Below are 13,970 nucleotides of genomic sequence, written 5' to 3' on the forward strand. Positions count from 1 at the left end.
TCCTTCTTTGTCTGTCTGTCTGTATGTATAGAAACGAGCAATAGTGGGTCATATCTTTTGGTGGCCAGTTGGCATTCATGTATCCTGGTGGCAAGTTTCATGCTAGTTTGTCTGATGTCGTGTTTTTTTCTTAAAAACAATTCTTGCATGGGATCTTATAAATTATATTAGTTTTGCTGGTGGTATCTAATGGATCTTTTAGGTTCATTAGTCACTGATTAAGTGTGTTTGTAGGCTACATGATGCCAAAGAGTCATCCTGACGGGCATAAAATTTACACAATAGGAGGATAATGATGACAGACCCCCATTCCTAGACTTGACAGTTGAACGTACAGTTAACAGAGAACTTCAAATTCAGTGTCTACAGAAAAACAACAGACCAAATACTTTGCTTCTGAAGCAATCTTCCCAACACACAAATGGAGCTGCATCAAGATCTTATTTCAACAAGCTACATTACATTGCAGCACCCAAAAATTACAAAAAGCAGAAAAATACCTATACAACAAGAAAAACAGGTACCCAATAAACACAAACCGCTGATTCCTCAGACAAACGCAAACAAGCAGGCACAACGCAACCAAAACGTATAGCCATACTACCTTACGTCAAAAGACATATCAGAAATGATTTCCAGACCACCAAGACCCCTTGGCATTATGGTAGCCCAAAAGACAGTGACTTATGAACCTAAAGGATCCATTAGATACCACCAACAAAACTAATGTCATTTACAAGATACCATGCACAAACTGTAAAAAAAAAAACTGCATCAGACAAGCTAGCAGGAAACTTGCCACCAGGATACATGAACACTAACTGGCCACCAAAAGACACTACCCACTATCGCTAGTTTTTATACATACAAAGAAAGAAATCATTTGACTGGGACAACATACACATCCTAGAACATGCAAAACAAAGGCATGAACGAGAATTCTTACAGGCATGGCATTCTAACCAGAACTCCATTAATAAAACATTGATTTAGATCCGACCTCCTTCCCTTGGAGAGAAAAAAAAGGAACCAGAAACAACATCCACCTTAAGAAACCAAGCGTGAGGCAGGACATGCACCAGCACCTCACTGATGTTACCTAGTATGGTGACAAAACATCTGAAAACAAACCTTCATGCTCAGTGAGCAAACTTACAGACGCAGGATATATTTTAGAAAGTTACTCTGCGGAACTTCACAGATAGTTAACTTAATTAACATTGCTGCCCCTTAACAGAGAAAAAAATGCACCAAAAATTGAACCCCACTGTTACGCAAAAACGTCAGTTCAGGAGCCAAGATGATCAATTTGCCAGACTAACTGCTATTCTGGACAAAACCAATTTGCACCAGATTCCGTGTTTAACAGAAAAATAACTAACTATCATAAACACACAATTTTAAAATTTGACGCAGAAGATTACTAATCTGCTACCAAGTGACAAACCAAACCCCTTTGAAAAAACTTTGTACTCATTCATGAATAAAACAGACAGACAGTTCAACAAATCATCAGTGGAGAAAAAAAACAGACAAAAACAATTTCAAGATCAAAACACCAGACTTGAAGTGTGGCTTAAATAGTCTCAGTTCCTTTTCATTTTTGCACATTAAATTCAAGGGAGCTTGCCAATGGGATCCAAAATTGGCTTAACGGAAGGAGACAGTGATGGAGGAGAGTGGTTTTGCAGTCTGGAGGCCAGTTATCACAGGTGTTCCACAGGGATCAATGCTGGGTCTATTTTTGTCTGTCATTTGTATAAATAATTTAGATGAGAATATAGACGGCGTGGTAAGTCTGCAGATGACACAAATTAGTGGTGTACTAGACAGTGAAGGTTATTCAAGATTATGAAGAGATCTTGATTAACTGGGTCAATGGGCCAAGGAGTGGCAGATAGAGTTTAATTTGGATGAATTACGGGTGTTGCATTTTGGTAAAACAAGCAAGGGCAGGACTTGTACAGTTAAAAGTAGGACCCTGGGTAGTGTTGTAGAACAGAGTCCTAGGGGTTCAGGTACATAATTCTTTGAATTTTGTGTCACATGTAGACAGAGTGATTAAGGCAGCATTTAGCACACTTGTCTTCACTGCTCAGACAGTGTGTGTGTGTAGGAGCTGAGAGGTCTTGAGGTTGTACAGAACATTGGTGAAGTCTGGAGTACTGCATTCAGTTTTGATCATCCTGTTACAGGAAGGATTTATTAAGCTGAAGAGGATACAGAAGAGATTTGCAAGAACGTTGCTGACAATGGAGGGTTCAGGTTAGGAGGAGAGCATGGATCAGTCAGGTGGTTAAGGTTATAGAGGTTTATAAAATCATGAGGGGTATAGATAAAGGTGAATAGCAAGGGTCTTTTCCCTAGGGCAGGGAATTAAGATTATTTTTTATGATGAGAGGAGAACAATTTTTTTTAAAAGAAGAGGGGCATTTTTTGTTTTTAAAAATCAGTGGTTCACACGTGGAATGAACTTTCAGAGGAAGTGATGAATGCAGGTACAGTGACAGTGATAATGTTTAAAATACATTAGGAGGAGTTCATGAATAGGAAAAGGTTTGGAGGGATATGGACCAAGCTCAGGCAAGTGGGACTAGTTTAATTTGGGAACATAGTCAGCATGAACTGGTTGGACTGAAGGATCTGGATGACTTTACAACCTCTGATGGTGCCACATACACCAAATTGTTAAGAAAGCTTTGGATGTAGAAACATTAAATTAGGCGGATTAACTTAACATTTGTCACTAGCAATAATCAGAGTATTGCTCTTGACAAAAGAATCACTTGCCAATCATTTCTTGAAGTTTTGCTTCTGCAACTTTGATTAATTGATGGTAAAGTTGAACAGCAAGATCTGACAAAATTAGACAGTGTTGAGAAAGATCAAAGTTCCTCAAGACGTGTTTTCTTTGTTCTGGTGTATTCATTTCCACAGAATTCTGTTAAGAGAGAAAAAAAAATTGTTGGATATCACATTTGCAACTGGCGTTACAGTCTGTTTAAATATCTGTGCATCCATGCATTATTGATGAGGAGTCAAAAGTGTGCAGTGTTGCTAAATTCTGAAGCTTCAGTTGAGACAGCATGGGACCTTTAAGGGTGCTCATTATGCATGACAAATTTAAAGGATTATTCCTGATAGTTCACTCAACAAAAGTGACTCAGTTTCTTCTATAGTCACCCATCCACTGACTCACGATCCAACCAGTCAGAAGCATTGTGCAATGAACCTGTACAGTGCTACTAAATGTATATAGTTTTGAAAATTCAAAAAGGGAGACAAAATTAGAGAGATATTAGCATCTTAGTGACATTGGGGCATTTATGTCATAGTCTTTAAAAGACTGATGACTGATATTTAGCAAATAGATCTAATTCAAAACTTTCATATTAACCTTAATGACCTCCTGCACCATCACGTCTTTCAAAAGAAAAACAACTCACCTCATCCCCACTGTACTGCCTTAAGCAAACCAACAAACGATACGTATTGGATAGCCAGAATGCCACCATCTCAAAATCAGAGCTTCTCTAAGATTAAAATCAGACAATAAATGCTTAGCTTTCCATCTCCTGTTCAGTTTGAATAATTAGTTAAAACAATTAAGCCACCATGACCAAGCATATGCCATAGCTAAAACAGTTAAATTCACATCTTACTAAGTCATTCTCTCACGTAATACACAGCTGGTGCTGATGTGCAGAAAGCTAAAATACTAACTACTTGAAGGTTCGGTAAATATGTTGCCATGAGGGAGGGTGTGTCAACGACAGTCCCAACTGTAACCCAGTTGCCATTAGGTCACAAAAGTCATACCCCACTTGGAAACAGTACAAAATCTGGGTTTATATTCCAGTGCAGTAGTCTAAGGAGACATGAAAGAGAGCTCTCACCTGCTCTCATTTGAATACAATAACCCTATGGTACTATTCCGAAGCTGATCAAGAGAGAGTGTGATCAAGGGAAGTCGAGGAGAGATTTTAAAATGTTTTAGGTACCAAAGAAGCCACTAAAGCCAATTAATTTCAGACAATTTTGTAACAAACAGCAGCTAATTTGCACACATTAATCTCCCACAAACAGTAATGATTGTAAATGACTATATAATGTGTTTGAGGTATTATTTGGAGGGATGAATATAGACATTTAAAGACCAATCATCAAAAGCTGCCAGCAACTTTCTATTCATTCGTGCAGATGGCAGGGGTACTCCGTTTAACTTCTCTTTACAAGAACAGAAGTTCTCTGAAAAGTTTCTTGACAATTTGTCCCCCAACTATCAAACATCATCCTCCTTTTGAGATACAGTAATTTGGCTTCAGTTTGCCTGTACAAACAGGAACCATTAATCGTAAAACATTTTGTTTGCTTGAAAAGTCCAGAGGATGTGATAAAACACTAAATAGTTGCAACAAGGTTACTAAAATAAGCTGCAAAATGTTTGCTCTAATCAAACAATTGAGTTTAGGTAGAGATACACAGATCTGGGATCCTCCTGTTTGATGGTGTATGTTCTAAAGGTATATTCAACATGCAAGATACCAAAGCTGGGTCCTACCCCAGGGTGCAAATTAAGATGGGGGGGGAACTAAACCCACATTAAAAACATCGATCCTCAGGTCTGTGAGCATCAGACTTAGGAACTGTCAATGATGGAATATTGGAGATGGGAGTGGATGGTTGGAACGGAGGGGGAAAAAGAAAAATCAGATTCTTCCCCAGCCATACTAAAACTACAAAAACATCTTAAATCAGAAATAAATTATTGCGTATTCCTACCTTCAGGATTTTCTTGATCCCATTAAGCACAGCTGTAAACAGGGAATGTGCTCTCTGTTCATCATTTGTATAATCTGCATGTCTGATGCACATGAAAACAATGAAAGCTGGGAGTGTCGGTAGGGTATTTAATGTATCAGACTGCGGTTTGAGATCTAAAAAAGAAAACCAATACGTAGATTACCATAAAATGTCCAGTCAGATTAGTGGCCCCAAAATTTCCATTAAGTAACAGCAAAGTAAACGGTGCTCAAGTACGTACGAAAGACAGCAGCTTCAGGATAGGGACAGGGGCACAATGAATGGTGGAAATTAAGAAGTTGCCTTCAATATATATTACTCCATTATATTCACAAATAAATTGCCACTTGCCTCAGTTGCAATATATATAATATAAACAATCTGCATTTATGCATTAGATACAAACTAAACTCAAATCGTTATTTCAAATCTAAGTACTCTGAATGATTAAATGGTGATAACAGAACATAGAACATAACAGCGCAGTACAGGCCCTTTGACCCTTGATGCTGTGCCAACCTGTGGAGCTGATCTAATGGTTAATAACTTTCTCTGGCATGGAATTTAAATATTACTACTGCACCACAAGATGACCTTCCTCATTAGTAATGTCCCCACCTCTGAGCCAGGAGGTTCCAACCCCCACCTTCAGGGGTGTGGAATAACATTTCTGATCAACCTGTTCAGATATACCTGCAGTGGGTGTAGTCCAATGTCCAAGTTAAAAGCTCAGGGTTCACACCTCACTCCACCTCAATCACAAAAGTGGGTTATAACGTAGGTGGCCATCACTCAGTCCATTAGGTCGATGCTGGCACTCAAATGAACATTGGGACATGCCATTTTCCTGTGTACTCCATGTTGTTCCAATTTAAATAAACAGCTAAATGCCCTCTTGAATAGGTCAATGGAAATTATCCACACTGTAGAAGGTATAGTGGCTCAGTGGTTAGCACTGCTGCCTCAACACTAGGAACCCAGGTTCAAATCTAGCCCTGGGGGACTGCGAGTGGAATTTGCAGTCTCCCTGTCTCTGTGGGTTTCCTGCAGACACTCTGGTTTCCTCTCAGTCTGGAGATATGCAGGTTAGATGGATCAACCATGGGAATTGCAGAGTTACAGGGGCAGGGGTGGGAGTCTGGGTGGGATGGTCTTTAGAGGATTGGTATGTACCAGACAGGCCAAATGGCCTTGTTTCACACCACAAGGATTCTATGATTCCAGACTGTGCATTCTAGACCTGAACTTTTTTGTTAAGGCTTCCCAAAACATTTGCATCTTTTGTAAGGGCTTGATAGCTAAAGCATGTACATTTTCAATCTGCAAAGAGTGTGGTGCTGGAAAAGCACAGCAGGTCAGGCAGCAGAGGAGCAGGAGAGTCCACACTTCCTCCTAATTGATTATAACCTTACTGTGAAGCCTCTTCCAAGGATGCCTATCTTGAAGTTCTCCTTCCTCGACAAAGATCTGAGAGTCCCTCTCACCATACCCCCCAGGTCATCTCTACCCTGAAGCTTCTCAGCCCTCTTGAACTGTCCTATCCTGTCCTCCTTTCTTCCCACCTACCAACTCCTCTCTGACCTAGTCCCAGCTACCTGCCTTCCATTCCAACCACAAACCCCCCCACCCCCCCACCCCCCATTTATCCGTCAGCCCTCTTGGGCCACCCCTTTATTCCTGAAGAGCTGATGCTTGAAACATCAACTCCCCTGCTCCTCGGATGCTGCCGGCTGTGCTTTTCCAGTCACACACTGACTGAGTAACAGAATTAGAATCTTTACCCTGGTGATCCACAGCTCTAGACTACAACACCTGAAGTGTAGCTTATTGTAGCAACTCTGATTCACAATGATTTGCAAATCATCACCAGAGGTGACAAATGTGGAGTCTTAATTGTAGATTTTTAAAATTTAGAACAATATTCTTTAAAATTTCTACATCTTCTCTCCCTGTAGAATATCTCATCTTTCTATCCCTGCTATTCTATTAGTGTCAGTTAAATCTGACATGCACTCCCTGCTCAATCTTGGCAGCACTTTTAATTTCTTAATCCTTCAATTTGATCAAATGTACCAAGCAACTGTGTCCTCTTGACTACCCAGGTTTTAAATGCCCTGTCTCGTACACCATGCCATTTTCAGCATGAAACACCAAGTAAAAATAAGTCATCTAGCACACAAACAGACCCTTCAATTCAACTCAAGCCGACCACATTTCCCAAACTAAACTAGCCCCATTTTCCTGCATTTGGGCTATATCCTTCTAAATCTTGTCAATTCACGTACCTGCCCCAATGTCATAACTGTACCTGCATCTACCACTTTTGTCTGGTAGTTCATTCAACATACAAATCCTCTGAAAACATTGCCCCTCAGGCTCCTTTTAAATGTCTCTCCTCTTAGATTATGCCATCTACTTTTGAAGTCGCCAACCCTATTGAAAATCATCCTTGTGGATTATTTAGTTGCATTATAGCTGACTTGTGATTATGGCTTCCCTGCTGCCCAGCTGCCCAACTGCCCAACACCAGGAGAGGTTCCCTTTCCCTCATCAACTGTTTCAGTAAGACCCAGAAATCAGCATGTTAATGAAACTCAACCAGATATTTTGTGCTATGTTCCCTGATAGGCCAAACTCTCATCTAGCCATCCCTGAATGGGTAGTAAAATGGAGTCCCTGGACTTGAGAATTCTGGAAATCACAACTTAAATGTTCTTAAAAAGAGACTATATCTACCCAAAATGTGCAAAACAGGGTATGCTAATTAATCTTCTACAAATCCAACTCTTCAATCCAGACAGCTGATTTACCAGTGATAAGGTTCCTGATTAAGAGCGCTTCATCTTCTTTTCGACATTCCAGCATTCCCTGAAAGTCCTTATGTTTCCATGGGATGGCAGGCCCATTTGGTACTTCAGTCCCCTTGGGCTCAGCTGCATGCTGCAATACTCCTGGTTAACGGGAGGAATTACAAATCATATCTTGGACAGACTGTAGATGAACAGAGACAGTCAAATACTTTTTCCCTGGCCAATTATAATCTTCCAGTTCAAAGACTGAATGAAAATATCTACATTGCCCACACTCTGTTCAAAGATGTTATGACACATCTGGAGCAGGTGGGGGCTTGAAACTGGGTCTCTTTGCTCAGAGGTAGGGGCACTGCCACTGTGGCCACAAGAGACCCATCTTGGGTTTTACATCCTGAGCTTAAACACTACAACTAAGCAATGAAAGATTTTCAAGCAACCTGGCAAATGGTTTCATGGGCACTTTGTCCAATCTTTGCCGATTTATAAATGAAACAAAAAAAAAAGCAGGGAATTTAATAAACCAAAGCTGCTCAATGAGCTGAGTTGAATTGTTTTGATATTTCAGAGAGGAGTGAACAGGGTTAAGCTCCTGCCGTTAGGAATATTACAGGAATATTACAGGAATGCAGTTTATAAAAAAAGTCACAAGTAGTATCTTAGCATATAAATTACAGCCATTTAAAGTTTCAGTGGGGAGCAGTTTAGTAGAGACACTATGCTAATATCTTAGTTACTTTCTTACTCAAAGTTGTTTTGTAAGCTCTAAAGGGTCTGATGGCAATAGTGTAAATGCTGAAGATGAATAAATGCAACAGCTAAAGTGCAATTTAGACCAAGGTTCTATGCATTATTAGTTCAAACCAGAGGTTCTCCAGTAATTCAGGACCAGTTACAACATTTAGCATAGAGCAGGATAATTCATAATAAATTCTCAAGTCAGAAAAAAATCCAAAAAAATACAGCGTCATTCAAAATGTTAAATCAGTTAAAACATACTTGACTCCTTCACAGATTTCAATTGCTTCTCCAGTTTATTTACAGTCTTATCCTGCTTCTCAAGTTGTTCTATTAGATCCTATAGAAAACAAAGTGATATTTATTGTATCAAGGAAATATCTGTAGTCAGGTAATCACAGCAGCCACTTGAGTGTCATACAGGTTTACAGCAAGAAAACAGGCCCTTCAGCCCAACTTCCCCAGGCTGCCCAGTTTTCACAATTTAAACTAGTCCAATTTGCCAGAGTTTGGTCCATATCCCTCTGTACCTATCTAAATATTTCTTAAATGAAGAAATTGTACTTGCCTCCACCACCGCCTCTGTCTACCCATTCTAGACACTCACCATCCTGTGTGCCTGCATTTGCAGGGGTGGGGAAGCTCCCCCCCGGACCTTTTGGAACTCTCTGCTTAAATATATACTCTCAGACTCCCCTATCATGGGGAAAAGCTCTCTAGCTTATCTATGCCTCTCGATTTTATAGACCACTATAAAAATGTTACCCCTCAGTCTCCTGCACTCGAGAAAAAAACAGATTAGATTACCTACAGCATGGAAACAGGTCCTTCAGCCCCACCAGTCCACACTGACCCTCTGAACAGAAACCCACCCAGACCCATTTCCTTATACTTTACTCCTGACCAATGCACCTAACACTATGGGCAATTTAGTATGGCCAATTCACCTAACCTGCACATCTTTGGATGGCGAGGGGAAACTGGAGCACCCGGAGGAAACCAACACAGACACTAGGAGAATGTGCAAACTCCACACAGTTGGAATCAAACCCGGGTCCCTGGCATTACAAGGGAGCAGCGCTAATCACTGAGCTGCCCCTAATATCCCAGCTTATCCAACCTCTTCCTTATAATTCAAACTTTCTAGCCCATGTAACATCCTAGTATTTTTCTGCACTCTTTCCAGTTTAATAATATCCTTCTATTAATTGAGTGACCAGACTGCATGCAGTTCTCCAAATGTTGCCTCACCAATGTCTTTTACAGCTGCAACAAGATATCCCATCTCCTATAGTCAATGCTCTGACCCAATTAAAGCTAACATGCCAGAGGTCACCTTCACCATCCTGTCAACTTATGACTCCATTGTCAAGACGCTACATACTTGTACAGACAATGGTAAGGTTTGGAGTGTTAAAAAACAAAGATCTAGGGGTACAAGTTCTGCCCTGGTTTACCTTATAAAAATACAACACCTTGCATTTATCCAAATTAAATTCCATTTGCCATTCCTCAGCTCACTGATCAAGATCTCACTGCATTCCCAGTGAGCCTTCTTCAATATCCACAATACCACCAATCTTTGTATCATTTACAAACTTAGTCGCCATACCTAAATTCTCATCCAAATCACAGAACATTACAGTGCAGTACAGGCCCTTCGATGTTATGTTGACCTAGGAAACCAATCTGAAGCCCATCTATCCTACACTATTCCATTTTCATTCACATTTATCCAATGACCACTTAAATACCCTTAATGTTGGTGAGTCTACTACTGTTGCAGGCAGTACATTCCACACCCATGCTACTGAGTAAAGAAACTATCACCCCGCAATTTAAAGCTACATCCCTTCATGCTTGCAATCACCATCCAAAGAAAAAAGGCTCTCACTGTTCAACCTATCTAACCCTCTGACTGTCTTATGTCTCCAAGTCATCTCTCAACCTTCAACAAAAACAGCCTCAAGTCCCTCAGCCTTTCCTCATAAGAACTTCCCTCCAATCCAGGCAACATCCAAGTAAATCTCCTCTGCACCCTTTCCAAAGCTTCCACATCCTTCCTATAATGCAGCGACCAGAACTGTACACAATATTTCCAAGTGCGGCTGCACCAAAGATTTGTACAGCTGCAACAGGACCTTGCGGCTCTGAAACTCAACCCTTCTGCCAATAAAAGTAACATACCACATGCCTCTTACAACCCTATCAACCTGGGTGGCAACTTTCTGGGATTTATGTACATGAACACAGACCTCTCTGCTCATCTACACTATCAAGAATCTTACCCAGTACTCTATTCCTGTTGCTCCTTCCAAAGTGAATCACCTCACTTTTCCACATTAAACTCCATTTGCCACCTCAGCCCAGCTCTGCAACTTATCCATGTCCCTCTGTAACCAGCAATATCCTTCAGTACTATCCACAACTCCAAAATCGACCTTCGTGACATCTGCAAATTTATTAATCCATCTTTCTATGCCCACAGGAGGTCATTTTAAAAACTAAAAGTGACAAACAGCAGTGGCCCCAGAACAGACCCTCGCAGCTTACCACTAGTAACACTGTGGTAGTCTCTTACTATTAGTCTCTCCCTAGTTACTATTCTATTCCTTCAGGTTCTTGTAGAATCTCTTTGGAGCTTCCTTTTCTTTATTCACTGGATCCCAGCTACATAGATATGTCATAAGTCTCCTCCTTTAACAAGGCTAGGGCCTCAATGTCTTTAGTCATCCTGGGTTCCCTACTCATGCCAGCCTTACCCTTCCCCAAGAGGAAGGTGTCACTTTTGAAAGCCTCCCACTTACAAGACTCCCCCTTTGCCTGCAAACAGCCTCCCCAAAACATCAAAACTGGCCTTGTCCCAACTTAAAACTTTAACTCATGGACTAGATCTATCCTTGTCTATAGATATTAAAACTAATGGAATTATGGTCGCTGGTCCCAAAGTGCTCCCCTACTAACACTTCAGCCACTTGCCCTGACTTGTGCCAAGAGGTAAGATTTTGTCCCTTCTCTAGTCATGCCATCTACATACTGCATGAAAAATTCTTCCTGCACACAAATTTCTCTCCATCTAAGCCCTTAACACTATGGCAGTCCCAGTTGATGTGAGGCAAGTCAAAATCTCCTTGCATTAGAACCCTATTATTCTTGCAGCTATCTACAATCTCCTTCCATATTTGCTCCTCAATCTCTCACTGACTATTGGGGTGGGGGCTTATAGTACAATGCTATCAAAGTAACCCTTTTTTATTTCACACAGTTCTACCCATATAGACTCAGTGAACAAACCCTCAAGAATAGGTTTTTTCTCAGTACTGCCATGATATCTTCCCCAAATCAAAAACACAACTGCATTCCCCTCCCCCTGCCCCACCTTCTATGCTTTCTATAGAATCTGTACCCTAGAACATCAAGTTGCCAGTCCTGTCCCTCCCTCAGCCATTTTTCTATAACAGCTACCCTCCAAATGAAGGCATTCAGAAACCAGCTTCTTGAGCAAATAAAATCAACAGGAAAATGGAGAAACACTGATCATCACACAGCTCTTCCATTCCACTCTTTCCCTCCTCCACCAATTCACTCCTCAGCCTATTAATGCAAACTCTAGAAGTTGCTTATAAAAGAAAGCACAGCACTAGCTCCACTCGCTTCATCAAGTCTGGAACGTGATAGATGTGACTGCTTTAGAACCTGCTAAAGGCAATTGAAGTTCATTTCACAGACTGAGACAACCTAGAAACCAAAACATTAGCTGACAGCAAATAACTTCAGAAATAAATATGTTGACCTGATTGCACGAATCAGTGCGTCACCAGTGGAGCTAAATCCTGTGAACAGCAACTTTGTCAATGCATTTCGAGTTTGTTTACCTATCTAGGCTAGAAATGGTATGTATTCATGCTCAGAATTGTATTCAAACCATGGACACTTTAATGCTCTCTTGATATCATGCTTCATGTTTAAAAACTCAGGTATGCTAATTGCCTTGTATCCATTGCACAAACTCAATAGCTGCATTTTACTGACCAAGACAAAACCAAACTGAAAAAAAGTGTTCCTCCAGTAACTAATCTGTGTCAGTCTTATTTGGCTGTAATTGGTGTTCCAAGTGCTTAAGGTGTTTTAAAAATGTTTTGCTTAAGTTTCCTTTCTGGGTCAGGACTTCAGTGTGGATGTACTTCAGGAGAAAAACAAAAAAAAGAGCCCTAGGTCCAATCATTTCTGGCTATTTAAGGGAACTTCGGACTAGATGCTCAGATAAAAAGTGGTAATAAGAGGTGATTGCAGTGTTCAGCATCAATAACAACTCCTCAGTTAATGACATTTGTTACCTACATGTAGCAAGGCCAGGACATTTACGTTTATACCAGTAAATGGCAAGTACCAATTACACCCCAAAAATGCAGGCAACCTCATTTCCAAATAAAAGGAGGAAACCATCTTCCTTCAACACTCCATTGTTAATTGAGTGTTAAACTCAATTACTGTTAAATCCCAGAAATTCTGCATTGGGTTGGAAGTAGTGGAATATGTCTGTGGGGGAAAAGAAGTTACCATTGAACAATACCTTAACTAAACTGGCCACAGAATACCCAGCCCTTGGAGCTACTGTACTTGTGAGGAGATAAGTAACTTAGCTCAACTCCCCAAAGCCAGTCCACCAAACCACCAACAATACATATTCAAGAGTATAGCGGAAAGCCCTCCCCTTGCCTGAATGAGTGTAGCTCCAATAACATTCAAGTAACTGAACGCCATCCAGGAGGAAAGTTGTTCACTAGATCAGTCTCACATTTGTCACCTTTAACATTGATCCCTTTACCTCACATCAGATTGGCATGACCATCTACATGTGAAGCAACTTGCCAAAATTACTTCAATATTACATTGGAGGAAAAAAAGGGCAACCAGGGAACACCACCAACTGCAACATTCCCTTTCAAAACCACACACCGTCCTGACCTGAACACATATCACCAGTCACTCACTGCCCCAATCAAAATCCCCTGCAACAGCATCAAGGCTGGATAACTATACATGCAGGTCCAGGTGATAGCTCATGTGACCAATTTCTCAAAAAGATAGCAAAATGTTAGTTTTAGATGAGTTAGGGCATCACTAGAAAATCAAAAAATTCTTAAGTCTCTTTACAGTTGCAGCTTAGCTGCAGAAAATTTCTAATCAATAGTGTTGACTTTTCTTTGGTTTTGGGATGTAAGAAGAGAAAACAAAACCCTAAACTTTGATATTGTTAACAGAAATCCAGAAATGCTTTCACTGTACATTACCAGGTTTTCACTTTTAAGTTGTGCAATTTCTTGCTGCAAACAAACTTCCATTTGCTCCTGTGGTGGCAGCTGTAGAGCCTGAGCAAAGTATCGCTGCTGTTCATTCAACTTCTCTTGAAGGTCTCTCACTTCATCTTGAAAAGTCGTTACTTCTTTCAAATGCCGTGCCTGCTGCTCATCTAACTGGTCCATGAGAAGCCTGTCGTGGGAGAGAAAAGGTTTTCAAGTTGGTTTTAAAAAAAATTGTAGAGCAAAATGGTTGAATCAACCTTCATTTTCAGGACGAGAGGAGAGGGTGACAGGAGTAAATAGAAAAACAAAGCAA

At 40.6% G+C, this 13,970-nt stretch overlaps 1 protein-coding gene across 1 annotated transcript in view; it reads right to left on the reverse strand.

Moving 5' to 3' along the window:
- Positions 1-13,970, reverse strand: part of LOC140494650 (unconventional myosin-Vb-like) — a 297,411-nt gene that overhangs the window by 15,563 nt on the left and 267,878 nt on the right. The window contains exons 28-33 of the mRNA XM_072594066.1: positions 13,646-13,844; positions 8,613-8,691; positions 7,614-7,754; positions 4,783-4,937; positions 3,447-3,533; positions 2,791-2,941 (exon numbers count right to left, since the gene is read on the reverse strand). Of these exons, the coding sequence (XP_072450167.1) occupies positions 2,791-2,941; positions 3,447-3,533; positions 4,783-4,937; positions 7,614-7,754; positions 8,613-8,691; positions 13,646-13,844 (812 nt within the window). The remainder of the gene's footprint in view (positions 1-2,790; positions 2,942-3,446; positions 3,534-4,782; positions 4,938-7,613; positions 7,755-8,612; positions 8,692-13,645; positions 13,845-13,970) is intronic.

This window comes from Chiloscyllium punctatum, chromosome 24 (assembly GCF_047496795.1).
Source record: "Chiloscyllium punctatum isolate Juve2018m chromosome 24, sChiPun1.3, whole genome shotgun sequence".
Lineage (NCBI taxonomy): Eukaryota > Metazoa > Chordata > Chondrichthyes > Orectolobiformes > Hemiscylliidae > Chiloscyllium > Chiloscyllium punctatum.